This window comes from Rhipicephalus microplus, chromosome 5 (assembly GCF_043290135.1).
Source record: "Rhipicephalus microplus isolate Deutch F79 chromosome 5, USDA_Rmic, whole genome shotgun sequence".
NCBI lineage: Eukaryota > Metazoa > Arthropoda > Arachnida > Ixodida > Ixodidae > Rhipicephalus > Rhipicephalus microplus.
The window spans coordinates 158,922,607-158,943,537 of record NC_134704.1 but is presented as its reverse complement, the minus strand read 5'-3'; the positions used below and the strand labels follow the sequence as shown (position 1 = coordinate 158,943,537).

At 46.8% G+C, this 20,931-nt stretch overlaps 1 protein-coding gene across 4 annotated transcripts in view; it reads left to right on the top strand.

Annotated features, from left to right (window-relative positions):
- Positions 1 to 20,931, top strand: part of LOC142817991 (uncharacterized) — a 177,627-nt gene that overhangs the window by 25,413 nt on the left and 131,283 nt on the right. For all 4 annotated transcript variants that reach the window (XM_075896126.1, XM_075896127.1, XM_075896125.1 and 1 more), the window contains exon 2: positions 2,125 to 2,241. In XM_075896126.1, the coding sequence (XP_075752241.1) occupies positions 2,198 to 2,241 (44 nt within the window). In that variant the 5' untranslated portion in view covers positions 2,125 to 2,197. The remainder of the gene's footprint in view (positions 1 to 2,124; positions 2,242 to 20,931) is intronic.

Genomic DNA, 20,931 nt, shown 5'->3' with positions numbered 1-20,931 from the left:
GGAGCGGCAATCATTGCCAATATGATGCGTTTGCCGAAGCGAAAACAGCTTCTCTTCGTGAAGCCTCTTCCGCAACTGTTCCCGAGGAAAACGTTGTGAGCAATACTGAAGAGTGTGTTCAGGAGAGGTGCACAGGACTCAAGGGTGCAAGTATGGGGGTCAAAGTTCCGCTCATAAGGCACCAGTGGAGGGCAAGGGTGGCTGACGGCAAGGGTGGCGTTCTCAGTGGTGATAGAGTATACTAAAGTCCGAAGGTAACGCCTTTAGAACACGCTGCAGCACCGTGGCGTACTCGCCTGGAGATACTCCGAGGCCTACAAGGCCGTTGACGTTGAATGTAGCTTCATCGTCCCGATTTCTTAACAGAGTTACGACTGCGGAACTTCGGGCTGGTGCTATTGATAGCAAACTGCCGAGATGGTCGTCGACTAGCATGCCGCAACGACCGAAGTGGTCCCACAGGATCTGAATAGCAATGTCATAGTTCGCTTCGGCCAGGCGACTGCCTCTAATGGCTGCCTTCGCTGCCCCAGTCAGGTATGTTAATAAGTATTGAAACTTGCCAATTTTCGGAATCCAGTCGTTGTTGTCGATATTGGCTGGAAGTTGGTCCCATAATCTTGGCCACTCGCGTCATTCCCCTAAAAAACTAGGTATGTGCAGCTTGGGCAGTGCGAAGTGAGACGGCGTCGTAGGAGTCGGAAGGCCAAGCGAAGGTAAAGTCTCGGTTGGCTCCGATCTGCCTGCGCGGGGGCTCACTGAGTGGAGCGGTTGTGACGTTGACGCATGCGGGTGGGTTTGGCGACTGTGGCTCAATTGCGCGTTGAACCCACCTTTTAGCGCAGATGACCCGATCTTCGCATTCGCTTGCTGTGGTCAAGTCTGTCTCGAGGTCCTCACCGTGTAGCACAGATTGAATATCCTTGTCGAAGGTGATGAGGTGGGCGTGTTTCGCCACAATGATTTCGATGAGCTCCTGGAGCCTAGAAGCAAGGGTCATCGAGTCTGCATGTAGGGTGTCGAGAGAAGATATTGCCTTGGTGATGGCTGTTTGGTAGAAGCTACGCTGCACTCGGAGTTGATCCATTGTCGAAGTTGAAGTCCAGACGATTAGGTGGGTTTCGGCATCACAACGAAGTGTGAAGAAATAAAGAAGGGGAAGCGGACCCGATCGTCTGGCTGCGTTGAAGGTGAAGGGATCAACTGAACGGGCCAGCGTCCGTGGCTCGTGCGCGTGCCCGCCGCCCCTTCCTTCAACTTTATTTACAACAATGACAACATGCCACGCTCATAGCGTGTTCGCGACTGTTTCGCTAGCTCCACATTTATCAAGTTTGGTGTCACGTGATGTGAAGAGATGACGAAGGTAAATGACACGTTAAAATAATAATCATGACATGTGTGCTATTCAAAATATGACTGCATTCTCACATACAGCGTGCCTGCCACCCTTTCACTAGCTCAACATATACCCAATTTGTTATCATGTGACGTGAATACATGACTAAAGTAAATAACATGTCCAAACATGGTAATCACAATATGCGTGTTATGTACAACATGACTACATGCTACGTTCATAGAGCGCTCACAACTGTTTCATTACTTTCACATATACCAGGTTTTGTGTTACGTGGCGTGAATAGATGACGAAAATAAATGACGCATCCAAACATGATAAACATTACATGGAAGTCATCAAGGCAAAATTTACGTTCATGTGTTAAAGTTGTGCTGACATTAAAGGGACATATCAAGCTTGTTCATTCGTGCTTTGCAGGTCCTTGATTACAACTGTACCTGCATGGGACCAGCCTATTTTTTTTGTTTATATGTCCATCATTTGCACATGTACTTGAAAACCCCAACAGATTACAAGAATTTGCTAGCAAAGATTTTCAACGCTTTATTGTCCTCTCGGTTGTTCTTCTCTTTAGCTGATCAATAAATATTCCAATGCTAATAATACTGTACACACGACTAAGTGTAATGTCGGCTGCAAAGCCACATACTATGAAAACTGCCGCATTGATTTATTATAGCTCAGACGACACCCTGTGCATCACAAAAAATTGTCAGGACTTACAAATTCATTTTTCTGACCTTCAATGAATGGTTTTGCAGGTGGTACAACCCAGCTGAAGTGTGAAGCGCAAGGTTGCTGCCCACACTGTTGACGCTGCTATAAGTCCGTATAATGAAGAATATATTGTCTTTTATGTTCCTAAGCATTTTATTACAGTAAGTAAACCTGCTCACAGATAAGAGAACTAATTTTGCGTTCTCTCCTTCTCTACATATGTTTTCATAGGGTACATAGCTACATACCTAAAAAATCCGTAAACAGATCTGTCTGTGCCAACGCAAAATATTCTTTTTTGAGTAAAGTTATTGTACAAAACTCTCAAGTCATATGGAAAGGAACGTTCATGCTATTGAATGATTGCTACTTTTTGTAGACACCAAAGGGGAAGGGCTGGATGCGTGGGCTAAATAAGTTGACGGCACAAGTTTATTGACGCAATGAGTGAGCTATACGTGGAATGAATAATGAAACGAGCATCCTGCTCGTAACAGAATGAGGACTCGCTGTCCATTAAGATTATTTCCATTGCAGGTGATTGTGTTACCTACTATAACATAGTGTTTGTGAAATAAAACAAATAATTTCCGAGGTTCAGCATTTTGCACTGTCATGTTCGTGAATATCAAGTTCAGTGTAGAGAGCAAATTTCGGTTTAGGCCACATGAGGTTCTATGACCAGAGGGCCGAGTAGGAGCGCACGCGCCGAGCGCACGTTACCCTCTCCACGAAACCATACTTGCTATCTTCATGTATTCCCACCGGGCTTCTCATCAACGAACTGAACCGATGTAGGCAGCATCCACCACGGTAATTAGGTGTTCTGTTATCCTCTCCGTGATATCACTATCCACTTTTCCGGCACACATCGTGTGATAGTCATAATATTTTGAGGTTCATGGCAGACAATCGATCAATTATTTTTCCAGTGCAAAACCAAAAAGACTCATGAAAGCTCTAGTGTCCATGCATGTGGCTGAACTGACTGAATATTCACGCACTCAGTTAAGGTACCCTATGTGGTATATATATATATATATATATATATATATATATATATATATATATATATATAAATATATATATATATATATATATATATATATATATAAATATATATATATATATATATAAATATATATATATATATATATATATATATATATATATATATATATATGGGATATGGCACAACGGGAGCATTGTCAACAAGGATAAATATATTTATTTCCCAACAGTTTCGGGAGGGGTCCTCCCTTCATCAGGGGATGAGTTATAACTCATACCTTGATAAAGGGAGGACCCCTCCCGAAACTGTTGCGAAATAAATATATTTATCCTTGTTGACAACGCTCCCGTTGTGCCATATCCCATACCTTCACGATGACTAACTGGCCGATTGCATTATTACTCCCACTATATATATATATATATATATATATATATATATATATATATATATATATATATATATATATATACGGCTTTCGTTATATATATAATGAAGGCCGTGCCACGGCCGAAACGTTAGTAAATACGATCCTTTTCTTATGTGCTATCTTCAAGTTATTTCAATATGGAAAATACCCGGACCTGTCGTGCCTTCCCTTCAAGTTCTATATATATGTATATGTATATATATATATATAAATAAATAAATAAATATATATATATATATATATATATATATATATATATATATATATATTCACGCACTCATAATATGCCCACTCATAATAAGTTCACGTGCTACATGACGCCAAACATGCGAATAAGAGTGTCTTCACACTCGTTGTTTGGCTTATAGATGGCGCTGACTGTCACTCCTACTTCTAAATTCACATATAAACCCCAAAAAGTGGATGGAGGGACGGCCGCTGTGATAGCTCAGTGGTTAGAGCATCGAACGCGTTATTTGAAGGTCGTAGGTTCGATTCCTGCTCACAGCTGGTAATTTTTTTCATCCACTTATCTTTCTTCTTTCTTCTTATTTACATTCCAATGGTTCTAATAACTTCCCCTGTACATTCCTTGGCATTACTGTCTGGTATATCTCATTAATATTGTGTTAAAACACGAAAATACGAGCCCTTAGGTATACACTTCTCTCCCTTATATATATATATATATATATATATATTGCCACTAGTGCAAGTTCTCAAAGTATTATTTCCATAGATGCTGGCAGGCATGTATGTGCAGCAGTTCAGAAGAGGACGAAGATGCGCGTGCAGAGAAAAACGATAAAGCCGTATTGCTGTTGTTCGAATTAGTCTTAGGTCCTTGTGTGCTATTATCTACAGGTTACAGTTACGTTGTAACGTGACAACTGGTGGAGGAGCTGGGTAATAGTCTATGCACTGTAACCACGAAGATCTCGGCCCTAACAATTATTTATTTATTTATTTATTTATTTATTTATTTATTTATTTATTTATTTATTTATTATTGTACTCCCTCCCTGTTATAACCCTCCCTTGAGGGTCATAACAGGGAGGGAGTACAATATGAGTACAAACAGAAAACCTAAAAAAACCACTAAGCAATAAACACAGGAAAACAGAATGGGCAGTACTTCAACAATTACCAAAATAAGCATCAATTTCTCTGTACATCGGTACTATTAATAACATGTCGGGGTAAAGAGTTCCATTGTTCTATAGCATCCGGGAAAAATGACCACCGAAGTATGTCGGTGTGAGCACTGAAAGGTTCAATGGGGGCATCATGATTCAATCTAGTGCTATGTTTTCCGGGAAGGCATATGTGCTCGTCTTTAGGTATTGTGAATATCCCTTGCATTATACGAAATAATGTTTTAGGTTTTTGTTTCCGTCTTCGAATTCCCAGTGATTCTAAATTGCATGAATTTAACATATCAGTTACTGAATCCCGCCTTCTATATCTAGAGCACACAAACCGAGCTGCACGCCTCTGAATACGTTCTAACTTGGTGAGCAAGTGTTTCTGGTGAGGGCTCCAAACCACAGAGGCGTATTCCAGTCTAGGTTTATTATATGTGTGGTATGCAAGGAGCTTTACGTGTTTCGGTGTTTTATGCATCTTTGCTCGTAGAAAACACAGTTTTTTAAATGACTCAGAACAAACCGATTCAATGTGACGGTGCCAAGTTAGGTTGTTCGTAATTGTCACTCCTGAGTATTTAAAATGGGGGGTTTTACTGAGTTTATTGCTCCCGATGTTGTACTGGAAGTTGAGAACATTTTTCTTATTGGTAATGTGTACATATGTTGATTTTTAAAGTTAATTTGCCTATCTCATTCGCAACACCACAATTTTAAATCTTCAAGGCACTTATACAACTTGAGTTGACCATCAGTACAGCTCACAGGCATATAAATCAAACAATCATCAGCATAAAGTTTCATCTTAACAGGTGGCTTTACAATAGTACTTATATCATTTATGTACAACAAAAACAACAGTGGGCCAAGCACGGACCCTTGAGGCACACCTGAAAACACATCTAGCGTAGCTGAAAAGGAATCATCAATCCTCACTGCTTGCTTGCGTTTACTCAGGTAGGCGCCAATCCAATTTAAAATTTCTTCACTGAATCCCATTTTACTCAGTTTAAAAAGCAGTTTAGTATGGTTTACAACATCAAAGGCTTTAGCAAAATCAATACAAATTACATCAACTTGTTTGCGATCGTCTATAGCCGAGCTGAAATCATGAATTGTTTGAATCAATTGCGTCACTGTGGACTTGCCACTTCTAAATTCATGCTGACAGTCATTAAGTAATTGATTAACCTCCAAGTAAACCATGATATGCTTTGCTATTATATGCTTTATGACTTTGCAGCAAACAGAGGGCAGTGACACAAGACGATAGTTACTAATAATTATTCGGTTGCCGGCTTTAAACAAAGGTATGATAATTGCGCAGAGCCAGTCCTGTGGAATAGTGTTAGTTTCTAAAGATTTTTTGAAGATAATAACAAGAAAGAACGATACCCATTCTGCGTATCTTTTCAGAAAAGCAGTTGGTATCTTGTCCGGGCCGCTAGCCTTCTTTGCATCTAGATTTAGCAACCGAGAAAATACACTTTTTGATCAAACAATAAGCGTTCCTTAGGACATGCGCATGAATAATGCAAGTTGCTATCACCGCGCACATCTGACGGCATCGTGAACACGGACTGGAAAAATCTGTTAAACTCGTCTGCTATTTCAGTCTTTTGCGTCACTGTTCTCGATCCGGCAGTGATCTGTTCAGTTTTTCTTTTCTGCCGCTCATATAAAGCCAGAACTTCTGAGGCGCACTCTTCATAAATTTTGCGAGACTATGTTTGAAAAACTTACTCTTTGATTCGGACAAGGCTTCTTTTCGGGTTTTACGAGCTTGAGATAATTCAGTAGTGTTCCTCCCTTTTTTCAGTAGTGTTCCTCCCTTTTTTCCGTAGTCTTTTAATTTTTCTTTTCATGTGAACTATATTCCTGGTTATCCATGCGCTGCGTTGTTTTACCTTTTTAAGACGATACGGGATGAATCGTTGTACACAGGTGTCCACAATTGCCTTAAATTGATTCCACAATGTCTCAACGGACTCGTATTCTGAGGCAGACTGATATTTGTCGAAGGTGACTTCTAAAAAATCTAAAATAGAAGTGTCGTCCGCTTCTGCAAAATTTTTAACTGTTAAACGCGAAACAGGCTTCGGACGATCGCTTTTCTCTGTGGCAATGTTGATAACAACTAGCCGGTGGTCTAATATGCCCGCTTCCACTGACACCATGTAGCCATCCAACTGGCTTCTTACGAACACAAGGTTGAGCAATGACTTCGTTTCTATGGTTATTCTAGTGGCTTCCTTCACGATTTGTGTAAGATTGTGTGAAAAGAATATCTTTAATAATTTATCTCCACTTGCAATTTTGATGTTACCAGGCGTCAGGGTTTCCCAGTTAATATGGGAAGGTTAAAATCACCAGCCATTATTATCCGTGTGCTATCGTTCATATTGTTGCGAAGAAAAGTATTTAGATCATCTAAAAATTCAGGCGATGTACAGGGGGGTCTCTAAACGGCTCCGATTAAGTATACCAGGTTTTCCTAAGTTATCTTACACCATACGGACTCCTGTAACTTGCAATCAAGTAGTGCTGCCCGAATTGAAGATTTCACAACAATCGCAACGCCGCCCCCTCGGGAATCTCGGTCCCACCGGAACGCGGTGTATCCCACGGGAACAATGCAGTCGCTTGATACAGGGCTGCTGAGCCGTGTTTCTGTTATAATTATTACGTGAGGAGACCATGATAATATCAGACACTCTAGATCTGTTACTTTGTTTGCAATGCTACGAGCATTTAACAGGATGACAGTTAGCTATGATAATGACGGGCTTACACCAGGATCGACGCCTTGGTAGAAACATCGACGCCTTGGTAGAAACAGCCAACCTTCGACGCAGTTGGTGGCAACTAGGCCTACCACCCCAAATCAGCCCTCTTCCGGAACGCTCCAGAATCATGGCATATGCGACAACTGCAAGCCAGACTGAACAGACCACGACTCCGCCAGCTCCATGGCTACCAGCCTCTCGAACGCCAAAGCCCTTCCATGGGGAGCCCTACGAAGACGTTGAAGACTGGCTGGAACAATACGATCGAGTCACCGTCGCCAACGAGTGGGACGAGCACTGGAAACTGCGGTATGTTTTTCTACCTGGAGGATTCGGCGTGTATTTGGTTCGAGAACCACGAGGCCACCCTGACAACCTGGCAAGTGTTTTGCGCTCAGCTGCGGAACACGTATAGTAGCGCCGACCGGAAATAACAAGCCGAGCGTCTCCTCAAATCTCGCAACCAAAAACCCAATGAAAGCGTGGCCATGTTCGTTGAGGAGATGTCTCGTCTGTTCGGTCGAGCGGATTCTGCGATGACGGAAGACAAAAAGGTACGCATTCTGATGCGGGGTGTCAAGGAGCAGCTGTTTGCAGGACTTGTACGAAACCCACCAGCTACCGTGGCAGAATTCCTCCGTGCAACGACGACAATGGAGCGAATGCTAAGACAGCGGTCTTCGCAGTATGAGCGGTCCGACAACCTTGCATGTCTGTCAGCACCCTTGGTAACACCCGATGTCACGAGCGTGAGAGACCTTGTTGAGCTAGTCCGTAGTATTGTACGCGACGAACTACAAAAGCTTCACGCAGAGCCTTCACAGCCTCAAGTGACTGCTCTGACAGACGTCGTCCGTGAAGAGGTGCGGCAGCTGGTACGACCATTAGTGCCACCTCCAACCGAAACTCCTCTGCTGAAGTACGCGCAAGCTGTACGCACTCCTGCACCGGCAGCCAGCTATTTCCCCCAACCGACTAGCCTGCAGACGCCGCAGAACTTTTCGGGCCTGCCACAATATGAAAACCAACGACCGACTTGTCTGCAGATGCCGCAGTACTTCTCGGGCCCGTCACACTATGAAAATCCGCGACCTAATTTGCGGAGATCTAGCATGTGGCGTGCTTCCGACAATCGGCCACTGTGCAACCACTGCGGTGAGTCATGTCACTTGTAACGGGAGTGCTCGTACAGACAGATGGGCCTGCCTGGATTTCGGCCAAACGCTCGTCGACCCAGAGACGGAGAACGACCCCGCGCCATCGCAGAAAACTTAGCAAGTCTACTGTCTCCAAATCTTCAGCAACGCCAATCACGCTCTCCGTCTCCTCGATGCTCTACTTCCGCGAATCAATACTCTACTTTCACCGATGTTGCTGCGGGACGATCCGCTAGGTCCCCAAGTCCACGCCGGGAAACTAGAATCAGCAGCTTCCGGGGTTGGGACCACTGTTAAGCTATCGTCAAAACAGCCTCCTCCGACCCATCCGCCCACTTTCGACGATTCCTTTCAGCCGACACCTCACATCGCGGACGAACCCGTTTCAGCTGACATCGCCGTCCTTGTCGACAACTATCCAGTGACTGCTCTGGTCAACACCGGCGGCGACTACTTAGTTATCAGTGCTGAACTTGTGGCTGAACTCAGGAAAGCACTACTCCTTGGGGGCATGGACCGAAGCTTCGGACAGCAGGTGGTCATCTCTTGACACCAATCGGGAGATGCACCGCAAGGCTGCAAATCTGTGAGTCGACATTCGTTGCTTCTTTCGTTGTGCTTCCCGAATGCTCCCGGAAAGTTATGCTTGGCATGGATTTCCTTCGCGAGCACGGCGCCGTTATCAATCGTCGAGACTGCCTCGTAACGTTTCCTGACGACTATGGCCCGAAGCCTAGAGATACCGATTCGCAGAAGACTGTGCTTCGCATTGTCAAAGACACCGTCACACTTCCGTCACGCTCCAGTATGTTGGTTACTGTACAGGGTGACATAGACCGTGACGGTAGTGGTATCGCTGAAGCCAACCTTTCGGTGCTCCTGTCTCAGCAAATCTGCGTTCCCCGCACCATAATTCAATATAAACGTGGAACGACTGAGTTGTTGGTCACCAATTTTAGTGGAGCATACCAACATTTGGCCAAGCGAACAACTATCGCTCATTTTGAAGCCATTGACAATGAAGCGTGTCCGACAATAGCCCCAATTTCTGCAGCCGTTGAAAGTGACACCGCGGTAGCCGATACAGTAGAAGTCAATCCCAAGCTCTCATGTGCGCAGAAAGAGCAAATCCACTGTATCATCCGCGTGTTTAGCTACTTTTTCACGTCTACATCTAAGATAAAACAAACGCCAACCGTAAAGCACGGCATGGTCACTGACCATGCTGAGCGACCCATACGTCAGCACGCCTACCGAGTATCACAAAAGGAACAAGAAGCAATACGTTCTCAAGTAAGGCAGATGTTCGAAGATGGCATAAACCAACCCTCGAGCAGTCCATTGTCGTCCCCCTTTGTACTAGTAAAGAAGAAGGACGGCACTCTCCGATTTTGCGTCGACTACCGCAACCTCAACAAAGTCACGAAGAAAGACGTTTATCCGCTTCCACGCATCGACGACTCACTAGACCGCCTCCAATGCGCCCGATAATTCTCCTCTATGGATTTACGCAGTGGCTACTGGTAGATCAAAATTGATGAACGCGACCGAGAGAAAACAGCACTCATAACGCCTGATGGTCTGTACAAACTCAAGGTCTGTGTTCTGCCCTTTGGTCTGTGTTCTGCCCCTGCGACATTCCAGAGGATGATGAAGACAGTGCTCTCCGGTCTCAAGTGGGAAGCATGCCTTGCTTACTTAGACGACGTCGTTGTTTTCTCGCAAACGTTTCAGCAGCACTTGCAGCGACTTAGATCTGTGTTTGCTGAAATTCGCACGGCAGGCCTATCACTGAAACCAGAAAAATGTCATTTTGGTTGCAACGAGTTAAAGTTCCTCGGCCACCTTGATAGCCCTGATGGTATTCGGCCGGACCCGGACAAAACATTGGCTGTCGCAGATTTTCCACCATCTGCCAACAAACGTGATGTGCGTCAATTTTTAGGCCTCTGCGCATATTACAGACGCTTTATGCAAAATTTCGCAGCATTGCCAAACCCCTCACTCGTTTGACAAAAGAAGATGTTCCCTTCGTGTGGGGTCCTGAGCAAACACACGCTTTCTCTAAGCTCCAGCAGCGTCTCCAGTCTGAGCCCTTACTCGGACACTATGACGAATATGCCGACACTGAACTACACACAGACGCCAGTAACATCGGCCTTGGTGCAGCCCCTGTTCAGTGGCAAGGTGGTGTCGAACGCCCTATTGCTTATGCGAGCCGAATTTTATCATCTGCGGAAGCAAATTACACAACCACTGAAAAGGAGTGCCTAGCTGTTGTCTGGGCAATAGCTAAATTCAGACCGTACCTGTATGGTCACCCGTTCAGAGTTGTTACCCATCATTATGCACTCTGGTGGTTGGCGAACCTTAAAGACCCTTTCAGACCTCTGGCCAGGTAGAGCTTATGCCTTCAGCAGTTCGATTTGACAGTCGTGTACAAGACTGGCCGGAAGCATACTGACGCGGACTGCCTTTCCCAAGCTCCCCTTAAGACAGCGTCAGGTGATCACGATCTCGACGGCCCTTTTCTCTGCGCTGTTAGTGTATCCGACTTGGCTGAACAGCAGAAGAACGATTCAGAGCTTCGACAATTCATCGAATTTCTCAAAGGCAGTACGCCGCATCCACCACCAGCATTCGCCCGCTCGCCATCATCGCTCTGCGTTCGCAGAAATATCCTCTATAAAAGAAACTTCGACCCTTACGCGACTGAGTACTTGCTCGTCGTCCCGCCAGAGTTACGAGCCAATGTCTTGTCCGCCTGTCACGATGAGCCTTCCTCAGGCCACTTAGGATTCACACGTACCTTGGACCGGAGTCGATAACACTACTACTGGCCTAAGCTCAATCTAAACGTGAAGCATTACGTGAAAACGTGTCACGAGTGCCAGCGCCGTAAAGCACCACATCAGCGCCCAGCCGACTTTTTGAAGCCCGTCACTCCTCCGACACAACCGTTCCAACAAATTGGCGTGGATCTACTCGGACCTTTTCCCAAGTCTCGTGACGGCAACCGCTGGAATGTAGTCGCTACTGATTACATGACGCGCTACTGCGAAACGAAGGCATTACAACGTAGCAACGCTATTAAGACTGCCCACTTTTTTTATGAAGAACATCGTCCTCCGACATAGAGCACCAGCAGTTGTCATAACTGATCGTGGCACAGCTTTTACCGCCGGGATGATACAAGACGTCATGCAGCTTAGGGGCACAGTACATCGAAAAACTACTGCATACCACCCACAAAGCAACGGCCTTACAGAGCGACTAAACAAGACGATCGCCGATATGCTATCCATGTACGTTGACCAAGACCACAAAAACTGGGATGACATCCTCCCTTAAGTCACGTTCACTTACAACTCCGCTGTGCAAGAAACAACTGGATTCACACCATTCCGGTTGCTTCACAGCAGGGAGGTCACTACAATGCTGGATGCCATGCCCCTACCAGACAGGCGCCAGATTGGTGTCAAGACGAACGAATTTATCAGACTGGCAGACGCCGCTCGTAAGCTTGAAGTCAAATGAATCCACAAGCAACAATGCATCGACTCGTTGCGGTAGAACGCTCGGCGTCGCGATGTCTCTTACCAACCCGGAGAACGAGTATGGTTGTGGACTCCCATTCGACAACGAGGCCGGTCGGAAAAGTTGTTACGCCGCTGTTTTGGTCCCTGTAGAGTTCTCCGCCGTCTCAGCGAAGTAAACTACGAGGTTCTCGACGAGGACATTGCTCGTAAATCCCGCCGTTCACAACAGCCACACGTCGTCCATGTTTCGAGGATGAAACCATTTTACCAACGCTGACTATTCGTCAAACTTTCTTGAATAGACTTACAGTGATTATGAACACCCCTTGTGTACTGCTTATCGTAAGACTTTTCTTTTCGTCTGGTACTTATGTTGTGACTTCGGGACGATGTTCTTTGGGAAGTGGGGTAATGCTACTAGTACAAGTTCTGAAAGTATTATTTCCATAGATGCCGGCAGGCTTGTATGCCGTGCAGAGAGAAACGATAAAGTCGTATTGCCGTTGTTGGAATCAGCCTGAGGTCCTTGTGTACCATTATCTACAGGTTACAGTTACGTTGTAACGTGACAATATATATATATATATATATATATATATATATATATATATATATATATATATATATATATATATATATATATATATATATATTGTCGCAGTGCAGCGCGAACAAATGATGACAGGAGCTTACGGCAGCGAAAAGAGCGTGTTCAGGATCAGCTGTACAGCAAAACGCTTGCTTCGTTGTCGTCCCAAAAAAACCGCCTGACCCACTAGCTGGAACCTACAAAGCATTCCTACCATCGTTTTTTTCCTATAAACACGTGCTACTTACCCCTCCTTATAGGAGCATCACTCCGATGCTGATGCAGACCCACAGTATTTTTTAACGTGCAGTCAGTCGCTCACATAAGGCTTCATACGCTCTACATGCACAAGTTCAGGCTGGTGCTTGCGACGCCTCGGGCGTTGAGGACTGTCGGCATTGGGGACTTAGCTTGCGCCATACCCGGTATGTCCCGAAGTACCGCCTTAGCAGCTTTTCGGACAGTAAACGTTTTCGTGCGGGTGTACAAACCCACACTCTGTCACCGATTTGGTACGTTACAGTTCTATGGCGAGCATCGTAGCGGCCTGCGTCGTAGTCTTGTCGCTGGCGGATCCGTAAGCGGGCGAGCTGCCTAGCTTCTTCCGCGCGTTCAGCGAACACGTCAGCGCCTGTGTCGGTAGCGTCCCATTCATGTGGCAACATCGCATCCAGCATTGTCCGTACCTCCCGTCCGTGAACCAAGCTGAATGGAGTCATGCGAGTTGTTTCTTGTTTAGCGTATTGTATGCGAACGTGATATACAGTAAAATTTCGTACGAATTCTTACGTCGGACATCCGCGTACATCGACAGCATGTCTTCAATCGTCCTGCTGAGGCACGCCGTTAGTCCATTCGTTTGCGGGTGATACGCAGTGGTCTTACGGTGAGTCGTTCCAATAAGCATCAGGACGTGGTCTAAAAGAGCTGCCGTAAATGCTGCTCCGCGGTCGGTTATCACGATAGTCGGGGCACCGTGGCGTAGCACAATATATTCAATAAAAAATCTTGCCACTTCTGCTGTGGTCCTCTTTTCGATAGCTTTTGTTTCGGCATATCTGGTTAGGTAGACTGTTGTGACTATAACCGAGTGATTTCCTGCAGTAGAAGTAGGAATGGGTCCCAAAATATCCGTTATTATCTGGTCAAACGGTGTACGTGGAACCTGAACTGGTTGCAGCTGACCGGCGGGTCTCTTTGGAGGTGACTTGCGTTGCTGGCAATGGAGGCAAGTGTGAATGTAGTGCTGGACGGCTGTTGTAAGTCGTGGCCAGTAGTATCCTTGCTGTACTCTTGTCAATGTGCGTGTAGCCTAAATGGCCAGACGTCGGCTTGTTGTGACATGCTTGAAGCACTTCAATTCGAAGGGGTGCAGGAATAACGAGCAAATAAGCAGCTCCGATAGATGAAATGTTTCTTTTGTAGAGGACGTCATTGCGTAAGCAAAAGGACGCTAATGCCTTTGAAAAGACTCTGGGTGCCCTCGAAGAACGTCCGTCCACCTAATTAATCCAATCAAGCAATTGAGAATCGTCCTGTTGTTGTTGAAAAATTGTGGACGCGTCGAGAACACCAAGGAAGGCCATATCATCGTCTTCAGAAAGAGAGGCTGACTGTACTGGTGATCGAGACACGCAGTCGGCGTCCGTATGGCGCTTCTCAGACTTGTGTATGACCGTCTATCGAACTCTTGTAACTTCAGACTCTACCGCGCTAATCGGCCGGCTGGATATCCTAAATTAGTCAACCCACAGAGCGAATATATTGAATATTGAAAGGGCGGCCATACAAATACGGGCGAAATTTTATAACTGCCTAGACCACGGCGAGGCATTCTTTGTCAGTTGTTGAATAATTGGCCTCAGCGCGTGTAGCGTCCTGCTTGCGTAGGCGATCACTCGTTCCGTGTCTTCTTGCCACTGCACAAGCGCAGCTCCAGGGCCTACATTGCTTGCGTGAGTACGAAGCATTGTTGGCGCTTGCTCGTCGAAGTGAGCCAGCACTGGAGGTGTTTCAAGATGTTGGCGGAGGTCATTAAACGCTGCTTGCTGTTCGTCGCTCCACTCAAAGGTGGCGTCGTCTCTAGTGAGGCGAGTTAACGGCGACGCTATCCGTGCGAAGTCGGCGATGACCGGCGATAGTAGGCGCATAGGCCCAGAAAGCACCTGACAGCTTTCTTATCGGACGGTACTGGGAACTGTGCCACGGCCGCAAGTTTTTCAGAATTAGGCCGAACGCCGGCGCAGCTGACGACATGACCAAGAAACAGGAGTTCTTCAATACAAAAGTGGCATTTTTCTGATTTCATTGTGAGGCCCGCGGATTGTATGGCTTGTAAAACAACTTTTAGCCTTTTGAGATGCTCGTCAAAAGTTGGGGAAAACACTATGACGTCGTCTTGATAAACTAAACGGGTCTTCCACTTTAACCCTGCAAGTACAATGTTCATGAGCCTTTGAAAAGTAGCGGGTGCTGAGCACAGACCGAAGGGCAGAACTTAAATTCATGTAAACCTCCCGGCGTTACAAAAGTAGTTTTTTCCCGATCTCTTGGGTCTACCTCGATCTGCCAATATTCTCTTCTGAGGTCCATTGAAGAAAAGTAGGTAGCGTTTCGAAGCCTATCGAGGGAGTCATCAATAGTTTCCTGCAGTCAACGCAAAAACGCAGGGTACCGTCCTTTTTCCTAACTAGTACTACAGGCGATGCCCACGGGCTCTGTGATGGCTGAATCACATTATCTTCAAGCATTTTAGCGACTTGTTGCTGTATCACTTCCCATTTTTTGAAGCCACACGATAAGGATTCTAGTGTATAGGCCTTGCTGCGTCGTGAGTAAATATTCGGTGCTTTGTTAGCGGCGTTCGACCGACCCATGATATCAAGGAAAAGCAGTCCTGGAATTCAGCTAGCAGCTCAAGAAGTGTAGTTCGTTCGTCCCTTGACAACGTAGTAGCAATGTCAAGATTGGGTACTGATTTTTCTTGAGGTGCTCCATCTAAAACAGATAAACAGCCTTGGACTTCTGCAGTATTGTCAAAGTAAGCGACGGCTGTACCCTTCAGGAGGTGTCGGTGCTCAGCACTGAAGTTAGTGAGCAGCGAGTTTTTGGTCCCGCAGTGACAGTGACTAGACCTCAAGCAACTGAAATACTGTAGCTAAATATCAGCGAGCTTATTTGGTCGGCAATACAGTCGCCTTAAAACGGCTCACCCCCGCCACCGAAACAAGCGTACACTATCGTGGCGGGATAACCACATCGTTATCCGTCAGACGCAAAGGCCTTGAACGAGACGTATGTCTCGGCTCTGAACAATCGACTAAATCAGGGCTGTTGTGAAACGTAATGACACTGTCAGGGACGTTGATGACGGCGCCATGTTCTCTCGAAAAAACCATTCCGATGATCATGTCTTTACAGCATGAAGCGAGAACGATGAAAGTCGCCACGAAAGTAGAGCCACCGATGTCGAGCCTTGCTGTGCACATTCCGACAGGCTTCAGTAATTGGCCGCCTACCGTCCTTAAGTGAGGTCCCGTCCATGTTGTCTTTACTTTCTTGAGGCGTGCGGGAAGGTCATCACTGATAATAGAGAACTCAGCCCCGGTGTCGACTAAAACTTTGACTTGCTGTCCGTCCACAAGAACGGTAAGGCCTTGGGTCACAGTTTTGTCGGTACTACGTCTTGTCGGTTTCACAGCGTCCTGGGGTGGGTAATGGGGGCGTTTTTTCTTCGTCTTGACAGCCTGCAACCTTACGCCCTAAGGTCGCCGCCTTCAGTTTCCCCAGTGTGGGCTGGGTGACCTCGCTCCTCTGGTGTCGGTAAAAGTGTGGCGCTGCAATAAAGGTGACTGGGTAGGACAAGGAGAGCGTGGTCGACGTCGGAAGCCCAGCCCGTAATCAGTTATATTCCCATAATCACTGTTCCCGCGGCCATCAAATGGGGATCGAAGCATCCGAGGTCCTTGAGAACCGACATCGCCACGGCGGGATACGTAGTCGTTGGCATGTCGACTGTCACACCGTGGCCTGAGAGGGCGAAACGGATCGGCGCGGTGCCGGCAATAGCGGGCTATGTGGCCTACACCTCCGCAGTTGAAACAGAGTGGACGCCTGTCGATAGTGCACAAGGTGTCTGTTCGGCGAAGCTGTGGATGCCGTTATGACTCCTCACGTGACGAAGGCCATGGCAGGCCAGAAGACGACTGATCGCATGGGGGCTGGATGGGTGGGCACCACGATGTCTCCCCCTGTGGTGGTGACCAAGGAAGAGTTGCAGGTGGCGGGTAGTATGAAGGCGGAGTGGGTGGGGAACTTCGAAGGGTGGCGGCGTACGTCATGGGACGTTGCTCGGGAGCAGGATCAGCTGTCGAGAATGCTTGGCGGATTTCGTCGCGGACGACTTGAGCGACAGATGCCGTGGGTGTATCCACTACCAGAGTCCGCAACCTTTGCAGTTCTTCACAAACAATCTCTCTAATCATGTCACGATTGGAGCTATGACTGTCAAACTTCACAGCGGTGGCCTGAATTATGAGGCTGCTGCACAAGCGGTCATATTGTCGGTAGTGTTGGTGAAGTGCCCGCTCGATAGCCGACGCTTCTTTGATGAAGTTTTCTACAGTACTTGGTGGGTTGCGCAGAATTCCGGCAAACAGCTGCTCTTTCACGCCACGCATGAGGTAGCGCAACGTCCTATCTTCAGTCATCTGCGGGTCCGCCCTCCGATATAAACGTGTCATGCCTTCAACGAAAAAGCGACCGTTTCATTGGGTTTTTAGACCTTTAGCTCTAGTAGTTGGTGGGCGCTGTCACGTCTGTCGAAATTGACAAAAGCTTCAACCATATGCTGGTTAAAGTCCCGCCATGTGGACAGGCTGCCTTCTCTGTTCTTGTACCAAGTACGAGCACTGTCATCAAGACAGAAGTAGGCCCGGCCGAGCTTTTCCCGAGCAGACCACTGGTTGATCTTCGCAACACGGTCATAGTGATCTAACCAGTCTTCTACATCTTCGTGTGCGCCACCACCAAAGCATTCAGGCTCCAGCGATTGAAAAACCGTTACCTGGGATGGAGCGGGAGGACTGGTGCCGAGAAGTGCAGGCTGAGGGCTGGTGTTAGCCATTTCTAGATGTCTTATTGACGGCTTCTATGAGGGGTTGAAATCTGGAGGAAGACCTCGTAGCCGACGACTGAATCAATAGACAGGGGTTGCAATAGGCACGCCTGGGCTCGATGAATGGCTCTCACTAGGGGTGTGAAGCATCGGGCAGTGTCGCGGCCCAGCACCTCCACCCGTGTCACAGTGCAACGTGAACGAATGATGACAGCAGCTTACGGCAGCGAAAAGAGCGTGTTCAGGATCAGCTGTACAGCAAGACGCTTGCTTCCTTGACGTCCCGAAAAAACCGCCTGACCCACTAGCAGCACGCCACAAAACATTCCTATCATCGTTCTTTTTCATATAAACACGTGTCAATATATATATATATATATATATATATATATATATATATATATATATATATATATATATATATATATATATATATATATATATATATATATATATATATATATATATATATATATATATATATATATATATATTTATTTATTTATTTATTTATTTATATATATATATGAGATATGGCACAACGGGAGCGTTGTCAACAAGGATAAATATATTTAAATAAATATATTTATCCTAGTTGACAACGCTCCCGTTGTGCCATATCTCATACCTTCACGAAGACTAACTGGCCGATTGAATTATTACTCACACTATATATATATATATATATATATATATATATATATATATATATATATATATATATATATATATATATATATATAGTTAGGGCGCTTATTAGCCGGCATTCAGCGAGCATACACAATGGCGACAGTCATGGCCAAGCACGGACTCTTAGCATGAGCGCATCTTTGTAGGGTAGCTCCACAAGAAAGTACTCAAGAGTTCGACCTATTTCAGAATTCGGAGGCTTGCTACAATTACCCCGGTGTCGAAGAGGGAACCGCATGGCGACTTAACAGCTTGTTACTATGAGCGGGTCATAGTAAGCCTTCAGAAGCTCCACGATGACGATGTCGCGCCCACGGCGGCGCATGTCCGAGGATTGTTCGACGGGTTCGATCACATAGTTGACCGGAGATGTGCGCTTGATCACATGTTAGGGGCCTTCATATTTGGGGAGTAGTTTGAAAGAGAGGCCAGCTACAGAGGTCGGGATTGAGAGGTAGATGAGCGCTCCAGGGAGGAAAGTTGGCGCAATAGTGCTAGTGTAAGCGCGAATGCCTTTTTGCCGCTCTTGATAATGCGCAGTAAAAGTTTTTGCAAGCTCTCGACACTCTTCAGCAAGCTTGTAGCAGAAATAGGTGCCCACTCTGACTGGTCTGGCTTGTATGGAAGTATCGTGTCGATGGTATGCAATGGGTGCCTTCCATATAATAAATAGAAAGGCGAAAAGCCAGTAGTGCTTTGAGGGGCGGCATTACACGCATTGGTGACGAAGGGTAGAATGGTATCCCAATTTGTGTGATCGGCGGTGACGTACTTGGAGAGCATGTCGCCGAGCGTACGGTTGAAGCGTTCGAGGAGGCCATTCGTCTGCGTGTGGTAAGCAGCAGTTTTGCGGTGAACAATGTTGCACTCTTTGGGAATGGCTTCAAGGACCTCAGACAGGAAGACACGGCCTCGGTCACTGAGCAGTCCCTGGGGTGGACCGTGTCGCAGAATGAATCGTTGGAGCAGAAAGGAGGCCACATCGCTCGTTGTAGCCGCGGGAAGAGCGGCCGTTTCGGTGTATCGTGTGAGGTGGTCCACAGCGACAATGGCCCAGTGGTTACTTGCTGACGTTAGTGGAAGTGGCCCATACAAATCGATGCCAACGCGCCCAAAGGGCCTGGCAGGGCAAGGAAGAGGTTGCAGATCTACCGGCGACAGGTGCGTTGAAGCTTTGCGGCGCTGACAATCTATGCAGGAGCGAACGAATTTCTGCACATAGCGGTACATGCCGCACTAAAAGTACTGTAGGCGAATGCGGTGGTAAGTCTTCGATACCCCGGAGTGCGCACATTGCGGATCAGAATGAAAGAATTCGCATATTGCAGAGCGCAGACTGCGAGGTATGACTAGTAGCCACTGGCGGCCGTCACCGTTGTAATTGCGCCTGTGTAGGAGGTCGTCGCGAAGGGCGAAATGGTGGGCTTGACGACGCAATGCGCGAGTAGATGGATTGGTTGGATCAGTCAGCAAGTCTATCAGTGAGGCAATTCATTGATCCTTGCACTGTTTAGTAGCAATGGTATGAATGCTAATCGAAGAAATGGCAAGGTGAGACGCCGAGTCGTTGGCATTGTCGTCTGGCAAGGGAGAGCGCAACAGGGCGTCGGTGTCAGCATGTTGCCTTCCATTGCGGTACAGCACGCGGATGTCGTAGTCTTGCAGGCGAAGTGTCCACCAGGCAAGACGGCCTGAGGGATCTTTCAATGACGACAACCAGCATAGTGCGTGATGGTCGGTGACGACATCAAATGGGCGACCATACAAATAAGGTCGGAACTTTGCAAGGACCCAGACGATCGCCAAACATTCTTTCTCGGTGACTGTGTAATTAGTCTCGGCTTTAGTAAGCGTACGGCTTGCATACGCCACGACATATTCCGGAAACCCTGGTTTGCGCTGCGCAAGGCCAGCGCCGAGACCGACACCACTGGCGCCCGTGTGTACCTCTGTAGGGGCCGTAGGGTCGTAGTGGCGGAGTATGGGAGGCAACGTCAACAAATGACGGAGCGTTGTGAAAGCGTCGTCGCACTGTGATGACCACGAATGGAAAGGCCCATTACTTCCGAAGAGCTTCGTCAGCGGCGATATGAGTGTCGGGAAGCTTCGAATGAAGCGCCGAAAGTAGGAACACAGTCCTACGAAACTGCGCAGTTCCTTGATGGATTTCGGCTTGGGGAACTCGGTCACGGCCTGAAGCTTCGCTGAATCAGAAAAAATTCCGTCCTTGGACACGACGTAGCCAAGTATTCTCAGCTGCGGAGCTGCAAATTGGCACTTCTTTAGGTTAAGTTGCAGACTGGCGTCATTCAGACGCGTTAAAACGTGCTTCAGGCGTTGAAGATGCGTGGAGAAGTCCAGAGCGAAAACGACGACGTCATCGAGG